The 9,639-nt window shown below is 40.3% G+C and overlaps 1 protein-coding gene across 1 annotated transcript in view; it reads left to right on the top strand.

The window, feature by feature from the left end:
- Nucleotides 1–3,732, top strand: part of DYNC1LI1 (dynein cytoplasmic 1 light intermediate chain 1) — a 27,298-nt gene extending 23,566 nt beyond the window's left edge. The window contains exons 10-12 of the mRNA XM_019474485.1: nucleotides 44–164; nucleotides 337–495; nucleotides 2,776–3,732. Coding sequence (XP_019330030.1) covers nucleotides 44–164; nucleotides 337–495; nucleotides 2,776–2,888 — 393 coding nt within the window. The 3' untranslated portion in view covers nucleotides 2,889–3,732. The remainder of the gene's footprint in view (nucleotides 1–43; nucleotides 165–336; nucleotides 496–2,775) is intronic.
- Nucleotides 3,733–9,639: the final 5,907 nt, after the last annotated feature.

Raw genomic sequence — 9,639 nt, 5'->3', positions numbered from 1 at the left:
ATTCAAGATTTCCCCTTTGTTTTTTTTTTTTTTTTTTGCATAGGATGCCTCTCCAAGAGTTCCTGGAGGATCTCCTAGGACACCAAATAGATCCGTAACATCAAACGTTGCCAGTGTTACACCTATCCCTACTGGGTCAAAAAAAATTGATCCCAATATGAAAGGTACCTTTTCTTATGAGGGCACAAATACAGCTGGGGAAGTAAAATAGCTGCTTTGCCTGCTTTCTGTAATATGCTTATTTAGATTGACTAACACACAAAATCAGTATTTACTTAGAAAATCTGTTTGTTTTGGTTGTGTGTTGTGTTTTTTTTTCCCTCCCTCCCCTTGTAGCTGGAGCTACTAGCGAAGGAGTCCTGGCCAACTTCTTCAATAGTCTCCTGAGCAAGAAAACTGGTTCCCCTGGTGGCCCTGGTGGTGTTGGTGGCAGTCCAGGAGGAGGTGGCACTGGAGGTGCTGGCAGCAACTTACCACCATCAGCAAAAAAGTCAGGTATGATTAATGATAAAAGATCAATTCAATCTGAATTGTGAGTGGGGGATCCTATTAGTATAGTTTATCAGAAGTATGAACACTGCTATATTTAACTGAATGTTTTATTGGATGTGGTTTTTGCTATTGTTTTCACAGCAGTATTACCTTTTTACGGCTCTCAGAGGATCAATGAAAAACTTTTTTCATGCAGCTGTTTAAGCATGAATTGTGTCCACCTGACTTCTTTATTTTTTCCTTTGTTCCCCATCATCCCAATAAATGACTTAAGCTATAAGCCATTTTTAGTATTATTCAGATATATTGGGACTTAATTTCAGGTTGATTTTTTTTTTTTAAACAATACTGTCAGTGTTAAAATAACTTTAAATTTTCTTTTGCTAGTGATCTAGCTCTGATGTGATGAAGGTTTTGGTTGATTGAGTTTGGTGACAGCCTATAAATCTACTTCCATATTTTCTGTTGATAGCCTTTCTTTATATGATGTGATTAATAATTAGTATTCATCTAAAAATGTCTAATAGTGACTGCTCTAAATCTAGATGCAAGACTACTCTGATGCTTCTTGCTATTCCAGATTAAAATGTCTCTGTATTACTTAAGAACAGACCTATACAGACATCTTCCCTCCCCCCTTCCCAGAGGTTAGTAATGCTGCGCTTAAGTGAGAATGCTGGTGTTTCATTGGTACTTGACATTAGTGTTTACATTTATATAGTAAGAGAAAAAAACACCTCTCTTCCCACTAATGTTTTGTGTAGACTGACCCTGGAATTTTTTTTACATGTGTGCACTTCCCTTTTTTAAATGCAAAGCTCAGTTGGCTGAGCAAAGTTTGAGTACTTCCTAATCTGCTGCAGGCAAGGTCAGCAGTGCTAGTTTGAGCAGCGTATGGAGGTTGTTCGAACAAATGCAGCCGATGGAATATGAGATGGAGAGAGCACCCACTGAAAAATCCTGTGTGGAGTGGCCGCCAGTGGGTTTGGGTGATGCCAGACAGCGCTCCAGAAAAGTGGTGTGTCCAAGGCCGTGGCAGAAACTTCAAGAACAGAATTAAACTACTAAGGAGAAAAAATGTTCTCAGAAACTTCCTGCTATGTGACAAATAAAGGGTTAGGCTGTAGCCAGTCTAATATGGCAAAGGACTAGGTTTTCAAGGAATTACCATAAATAAAAATGTTTGGCTTAGATGTGGCCTCTTCACCTTCCTCAGTATTTCCTGTCTTGTGTTTAGTGTTGTCTATAACACCCACTTTTCAGATCTGAAAATTGGCTGTTAAGACAGTAGTTTGGGATTGGAGAATTACTTTTCCCCACAGCAGCTATGGGAAATTCCTCTGCTTATTAGTTGCAGTATTAGCTGCTTTGATTCAGATACGGTAGTAGCTTGTTTTAAATGATTTGAAGAGCAGCACAGTTCATCTGGCAAAAATTAGTTTTGCGGATAGCTCCCGTTAATTTGCGTCTTCAGAAAGGATGCTGGGACATTGCTAAAACTACATGTGTGTCAGAATTTTCCTTTACAGCCTGAGATACTATGCACACTTGTCATGGCGTTAGACTCTGATGTTCTGCACTGCCTTTTCCCATATGGTCTTCTCCATTCTTGTGATAGAATGTGGCAGGATAGAAACCTAGACAAGGGAGTAGGAGTTAAGAGTAAAATGATGGGGGGAAAAAATGCTTGGATTTTAAGCTTGGATCAGGTCTAAGTGTGACTGCACAAATGTTTGTGCCATTCCAAATTAGGGAGGAGGTAAGCGGGTGAGGAGAGAAAGGGATTCGCCATCCACAGGTCTGCGTGCACCCATGAGCAGCGGTGTCAGGGTTATGCTGACCAAGTATGTAGAACTGACTTCACTGGTCCGTGGCGAAACCCCTGATTTACATTCAGAATTACTTAAAATACATATGATGCAGAAAATTGTGTAGAAGTATTCTTAACTGCTATCCTTAATAGACTTTTCTGTATTTCATATTTTACACTAACTCTTCATATACTGACAATTAAAAGTTTCTTTGAGAAATTGGAAATACAGAAGGATGTGACTTTCTCGCTACTGTTTCCTTTGTTTCTTTTGTGTTTTGGCCTTACGCCTTTACTCTGCACTCAAAGTGTGCAGTAACAATTTTTAGGATTTGTCTGATGCAAAAACTATGTTTTTCTGGCTTTTGCTTTTTTGTTCAGTTTGACAGGTGTTTCTTGAAAACTAAAGATACTATAGGCTTTCCCAAAACTGTTTCATAAACGTGACTGAATGATACGCATTTCTTTTGTAGGTCAGAAGCCAGTTTTAACAGATGTTCAGGCAGAATTGGACAGAATTTCACGAAAACCTGAAATGGTCTCTCCTACAACACCTACGTCTCCCACGGAAGGTGAAGCATCTTGAAGACACCAAATAAAACCAATTGTTCAGTTTTCTGGGATAATTCAAACTTGCCTCTGCCTCTTCCTTCAGTGACTGGAACTAAAGAACTGAAATATCTTTCAGAACGCAAACAGTTGATGTCTGTCTTTCTTTCATATGTGTTGCCCAGCTTTACAAAAGGGAGCTGTACAGATGGAAAACAGTTATCACATCATGTAAGAGTACTGTTCACAGTGCAAGAATAGTAAATTAATTTTTTTCTGGGTTTTGTTGAAAAGTCAGTGTAATTCTGTAAAATTGCAAGTATGTCCACTTAAGTGATAGGGGTTGCTTAGAGCAGGAAAACTGATACACACCACAGGCACTTAATTTATATTGATTTCCCAACCTGTTAGGCAAGTTTAAGACCATCGTAAATAGATTAACCTCTAAAGGAGAGAACTACCACTAGCTTTTGGAAGAGAAAACTAATTGCACAAAACTAAAACAACAACAAACAACTCCAATTACACTTGAACACTTCATTTGGAGTATGGTTAAAAAAATCCATTTGACCTCCTCTGAGACTTACACTGCATTCAAAAACCCATGCAAAAATTCATTCCAGATATAAGACTAAATTAGTGGCAAGGTTTTTTTGGTTTTTTCTCTTTGATTGATTTCAGACACTGAATAAAAGATGTATAAAGAAAAAGCAGAGGTTAAATGTACAGATTATCAGTATCCAGATTTGTCTATATATATATATGGCTCAGCCTTAATGTCCCCCACTATGTTTCCCACATTAGTTACAGTTTAAAATTGGTCATCAAAACTGTAATCAGTTAATAAAGTATTCTCTGCATTCAAATTTAAATAACTTTCATTGAAGCCATGGTGTTCTTGTTTGTTTACAGTTAAATCTAAGGATGTGGTGTAAAACGTCTTAAAACATGCTTTTATATTTTACCTCTCAGCGAATAATATCGCTGGTAGATATTTAAACTTCCTTAAAACATTGTTTCTGGAAGGAAGTGGATAAGTCTGCAGTGTTTGTTCCCAGGAGTAAAACTAGCTTATCCGACTTGGGTGGTTTCTGCTGTAATGTGTTTTAAAGGCACATTAGTTACACTAAGGATCCTGCCAATGACTCCAGTATATTGTCTAAGAAGTAGTTGACTGAGGTTAGGATTTTACTTAAGCTTTCAGTACACAAATGTTGAGCATCACTTTACTGTTCTGTTTCAAGTTTGTGGTCACTTTCTACTGATAGCCACAGAAAGCGTAAAAAGCATATCCTGATCAAATGATTGCCAAGAGACTTCTTTAATGAGTTCAGGTTTTTCAGTTTTTTAAATCAACAAGTCTTATGTTAATTTCTCTGACTATTTAGAAAACTTCTGAAACACTGAAGAAGAGGGGGTAAATCCTCTTTATTTTGAACACGGTGGTACTCTCTTCTCCAGTTTCTGAATTCTGTAGTGGTTCTAGTGAATTACCTCCGTATTTCCAAATACCTACATTTACTTAAGAACAACATACATTTTGTTGTTCATTGAACTCCCTAAAGTTAAGCATACTTGTTAAAATTGACTCAGAATATTGAATTGTGGACTGACAAGTTTTGGTAGAGATTCTTAACTATGGATCAATTGTTCAAACTGGAGTATTTAAAATTTTGCTTATGGCAGCGATTCAGTAAAGGTGGCACATGGGGAAATGCATGACCTGCTGAACAACTGTGTAGAGTAAATTATGTCTTGAAGAAAAAAAAAAAATTAAGCTTCCAATCATGGATGCATGGCATGCATCGGTATCAGAACAGTTCTCTAGGTCTTGTACGTAAGCTTCTTGAAAAAGAATTTGAAACCTGCTCGTATCGTCACCAGTACACTTCCTCGTACAGCTGCAGTGCTATGTGTTGGTAGGGTGAAACTTAGGATTTTAGGGCAACATCTTAAACTAGTCGGTACTGTCCAGGTTTTTGAAAGAAAACTTTAGCTCCTGCAATCTTTAATTTAGTTCATTTGAGCATCTGACAAAGCACAACACCCTTTCCGAAGCTGGAAAACTAGACACGTAATATATTAAGAGCTATTGCACTACGTGCCATTTTTTTGTGGAGGCTGGGACAGGGGAAAACCTTACTAATGACTCAATATCATTTCACTTCTTAAAACAAAGTTGGCAAAATGTCACTTCTGCATATTTAAAGCTTCTAAATGTATTTCTTCCCTAAACCCTGATAGCTCTTTGGTTTGCTTTGGTTTTGGGTTTGTGTTTTTAATTATTATTTACAAATTATTATTTACAAAAAGACTGTCTCCCTACTGTGCCTTTTCATTCTGTAAGACTAAAGTAGCCTGCGTCCCTCCTTAAAGTTCAAATTCTCTTAACACCTGTCACTATCTATCTACAGCCTGCTCGTGCTGTTTGGGGAAAAAAAGACTTTAAGATATTTTTCCACAAAAGGAAGACATCTGAGAATGTGTTTCTGCATAACAAGAAGCTTTGGCTTCTTGTTTCCCTCTGATGAGACCAAGACTACTGGGCTGGTCGCTTTGTCCTCTTGAGTTGCAATTCTTCTGACTACTGCTTTGATGAGAGCAGCAAATTAAGGTGGGATTTACCAGAACTATCATACAAAATGAGTCTCTCTAACAGAAGGCCCTTTCCACAAAGTGTAGTGTCAGTGAATCCTTCTCCCTGTTCTCCTTCCTTCACCATCAAGTCAGGCACCAAAACTAAGAAAGAAATAAATTGGGTAAAACAATGAAGCTAATTTGGCAACAATACTTCTGCATAATCCTTTATTGCGCTTCCATGCCCTAAGCTGTAGATGGGTTAGGTTTGTGATGACCCCAATTTTAAAAAGAATAACAGCATAAATAACTTAATTTTGCTTCTAATCACTCTTGTGTGCCTCTAATACTTTGGTGTCATTTGGTACAAAGTTTCAGTCTAGCACACAAGATGCAGAAAGCAAAGAGGTAATATAAGAACTACAGGGGATGATTTTTGATAAAGAACAATTAATACTTTTTACATGCTTTGCAAAAACACTACAAAACAAAAAAAATAAATTCCTTTAGACTTTCAGGGCTAGTTCTGTGTAGACAAGGAGCTGATTAGTTTCAAATGAAACTGTTTCGGGGGAATTTTACGAATCTCCTCTTCCTCCTTCTCTCTACCATGTTCCTACATCAGTTCTTTGAGTATACTGGTTGCAATAAAGCTGTTCTGCAGATTTTAAGCTTGAAAATTTTGAGTAAATGGCTATTTTATTTCCAGACTTCATATTTTTCAGCTGAAAATGGCAGTCGCTGAAATGTGCATGTGACTTTTAGGTTATATGGACTAGCTACCATACGATACTAACCTTAAATTTCTAGTGATACATCCGAACTGCAAGTACCAGCCTGTTGGGCTGCAGTCTCTTCTTGGGGAGCAAACTTAATTTGCAGTCGGATACCTGCAGCTGCAGAACCATTTCCTATCAAATACCTCACGGCTTTATGCTTTTCTGTGCCATGCAGAAAACCACTGACAAGAGTTGGCCTAACCCTGCATTTGGGAAATGTGGAGAGTTGAGGGGTTTTTTTCTCTTGTGCCATAAGGGATACTCAGAAATAGCTGTTAAAAATGCTAATTCTTCATCTTCAGCTGTTTAAAAATCACACATTCTACCATCTTAGCATGGTGATCGGGGTTTGTGAAGTTCAGTTGCAACACTGAGCCCAAAAATAGAGCCTCGAGAGCTGAAGAAGCTTCAGCAGATGCAACACATTCAAGTCTTTTCTGAGCTCTGTGTCGCAGTACTTGGAATACTGCATTTGCTAGCTAGTCATCCTGTATTTACATCATGTAATACACGGGGCTAGAGTCATGAACAAAAGCTGTTGAGATGCCTGTGTGGGAACACCAGAACTGAGACCAGGGAGAGAGCTGTGTCTCTGACTGGCTGACTTCAGTGGAGCTCCCCAAATTGTGCAGTAGCGATAAACCTCACCACCTTTCAAATGAAGCAGAGTCCGGCTCCTTCAGTGGTTTGGGCTTCTAAGCAGCTTTCCCATTCCTCCACTTCCTTTTCCCTTGTCCTCTGAGAAGAAAAGCAAAAAATCCCACAACTGCATTTATGAAGATGGGAAAAGGAGAATATTCATTTGTGAGGTCAGCAGAGCCCTGCTGCCGATTCTGAGTGTGAGGGACTTAGGCTTTAGCATCATACTGTAACACAGCACAAAGCTAGTGCCAAAGAGCCACCGGGGCGTCACTTTATGAAAACAGTGATGCAGCCCTGGCCTGTATCCACCTCATTCCAGTGCCTGGCATTTACTCAACTGCTTCAAAGAGCTCCAGCCACACTTCTTTGTAAATTATTTCACCATCAGTGGCAAGGAGTGGTAACTGCCATACAGCTATACTGTGTACGCTGTAATCTCCCCTAATGAGGCGGCTTTCTCAACTTAATTGGTATTGCTTTTTGGTCACTATGGTGGGTATCTTTGGAGAAGATGTAATGAGGGAGAAAACTAGGTCACTCATCGCTAATCTGCTTCCACCAATCTCCCATTCTCTGCCTGGCTGACTGGAGATGTTACCATAGCTCAGGATCTAACTCCAGGGCTGCTTCCCTGCCACCATGTCCTGCCTTTAGCCCTGGTTCTGCCATTCCAGCAGAGGCCGGGTGGTGGTGGTAAGAAAGACTTCTCTTTTTGGAAGACTCTTGTCAGGTGCAGCACATAACAGAAGGAAATGAATAGATGTACATCTGGAATGGGATTTCCATTACATCACAGCCAGCTAATTACAGTTATTTGCATTAAACAGGCTTGTTATTTATCGTTAACTTGTTTTGATTTGCATTCCCTCTTTAAAGGAGAGATACTGTACTTGAAAGACAGTTCTGATGAAAAGGGTGAAGAACACCTGCAGTTTGTGTGAAGAGCAGCATTTGTATGTTTTAACATAATGCTTGAAGTATTTTTAAGCTATCAGGTCCTATGCTGTTGTCCAGTTTTCATTCCTTCTCTGTCACATGATCTTACAGTTCCCGTAGCTTTGCTGTTGTTTCACTTTTCCTGCACCTCCTTATAAATAAATAAATAAAGTGGCCTAAATAAGTTAGGCTTTAAATGGCAAGCTAGCCTTTATAATTCATGCATCATTGAGAGGTATTTCCTGGAGAAGGCCTGGACAGGAAAAACAACTCTTAAAGACAGCAGTAACTAAAAGAAGGTTGCCATAGATTTTATCTTTTGTAGGCTTGTCTTGTGTTTCTGCGACTCCTTGAAAAGCAGTCTCTCCTCAAGACAGTTGTCTTCAATACTAACATCTGTGTTCATAATCTAGCAATGCTGCATTAAGACATTGGTAAAGATTCAAAAGGGAACAACTACAAAATAGCCTTAGATGGTACCGAACACCTTAAAAGAACTGACAATTGCTTCTATCTCCGTTAAGTCCTGTCTCCCTCAGACCACAGCATAGCCTAGTCACACACTTTGTGGCTTTGGAGTTATTCAGCCAGTTTTGAGATATTATCAAGGAAGAAAACAAAACAAAAAGGGAGTTTCCTTCAGAAGAGAGATGCCAGCCTCTGTAATGTAATCTTATTTATAATGTACTAATGTAAAAAAAAGGTAATGAAGGCACTGGGGACTCTTAAGTGGCAACAGTAAATGTTACTGGCTACACCTACCTGCTCAGCCCTGCAGCCTGGGATGCTGCCAGCACAGCTACATTAGACTCATCCCAATTCCAGGCAGAAGCTAGGGCACACCTTACTTATTTTAGCGGAAACTCCCATGCCTTGGGAATTACGGGACTTGCCCTACTCATTTGCCTCTCAAGCCAATTCCTGCAGCCGAAAATCGTTTATGGCACAGACAAGTCTGTACCATCCTGCCTGGGGACCCCACATGTTCCCCTGGCTTGTGTTCTTACTGGGAGAGGTCATGCATACAGCCTGCTGGTACGCATTCAGCACAGAGCGTGGCCCAACTGCTTTTATCTGGCCCATACTACTCCATCTGTCCAGTTAACAGTGGCCCTTGGCGGAGTTAAAAATAGCACCCACCTCATGGATCACTGTAGCACACATCCTTCTACTTCACTGTGCCGTCCTGAACGAGAGGCAGTATCTGAACAGCCTGCTCTGTTCCCTAAGCACATATAAAGCTAAGGTTAAGAAAGCAAATCGCCATCTTTTCTATCAGTATCTTGTATTTGACTGAATTTAAGTAAGTGAAGTGTATCTGAACTTGACTATGAAGGACCGCAATAGTTCAGTGGGCAATACATTAATAATATATGTGAATGTAACACACCTTACATTGCTTACATTCAATGGGCTCGATCTACTGTTACATAGGCATCAAAAGCTGTAGCTTCTTTTAAAAGTTGATCTGGGCAAAGGTATGGAAGTATATTAGTAGAGACTCGGGGACACTAGTGTTTTCTCTCACTGACAACAAGGAATGCAAGCAGGGAAAGCTTTGGCTTAAAAAATCCTTCTGGTATCGTAATCTCGTGTGACAGCAGGAAAGTAAATAATCTTGTAAACTTTTCTTGATAAGCACCCCTTACAAGACTGAGAGCAGCCCCAGGCCTGAGGCGACCCTTGCACGACTGCCCCTTGGCATAGCCCCCCCGGTCCCCGGCCGCCCGCTGCCTGCCGTCCCTCTCACGCTGCCCTCGGCAGTCGCGCCCGCTCGCCGTCGGGGGGAGCGATGGCGCTCGTTGCAGGAAACGCCTTTGTCCCGCCGGGGCCTAGGCGGGCCGCCGCCCCCCT

The sequence above is a fragment of the Aptenodytes forsteri genome, unplaced genomic scaffold (genome assembly GCF_000699145.1).
Source record: "Aptenodytes forsteri isolate BGI_AS27 unplaced genomic scaffold, ASM69914v1 Scaffold9, whole genome shotgun sequence".
Classification (NCBI taxonomy): Eukaryota; Metazoa; Chordata; class Aves; order Sphenisciformes; family Spheniscidae; genus Aptenodytes; species Aptenodytes forsteri.
This window is presented reverse-complemented; position numbering and strand designations above follow the sequence as displayed.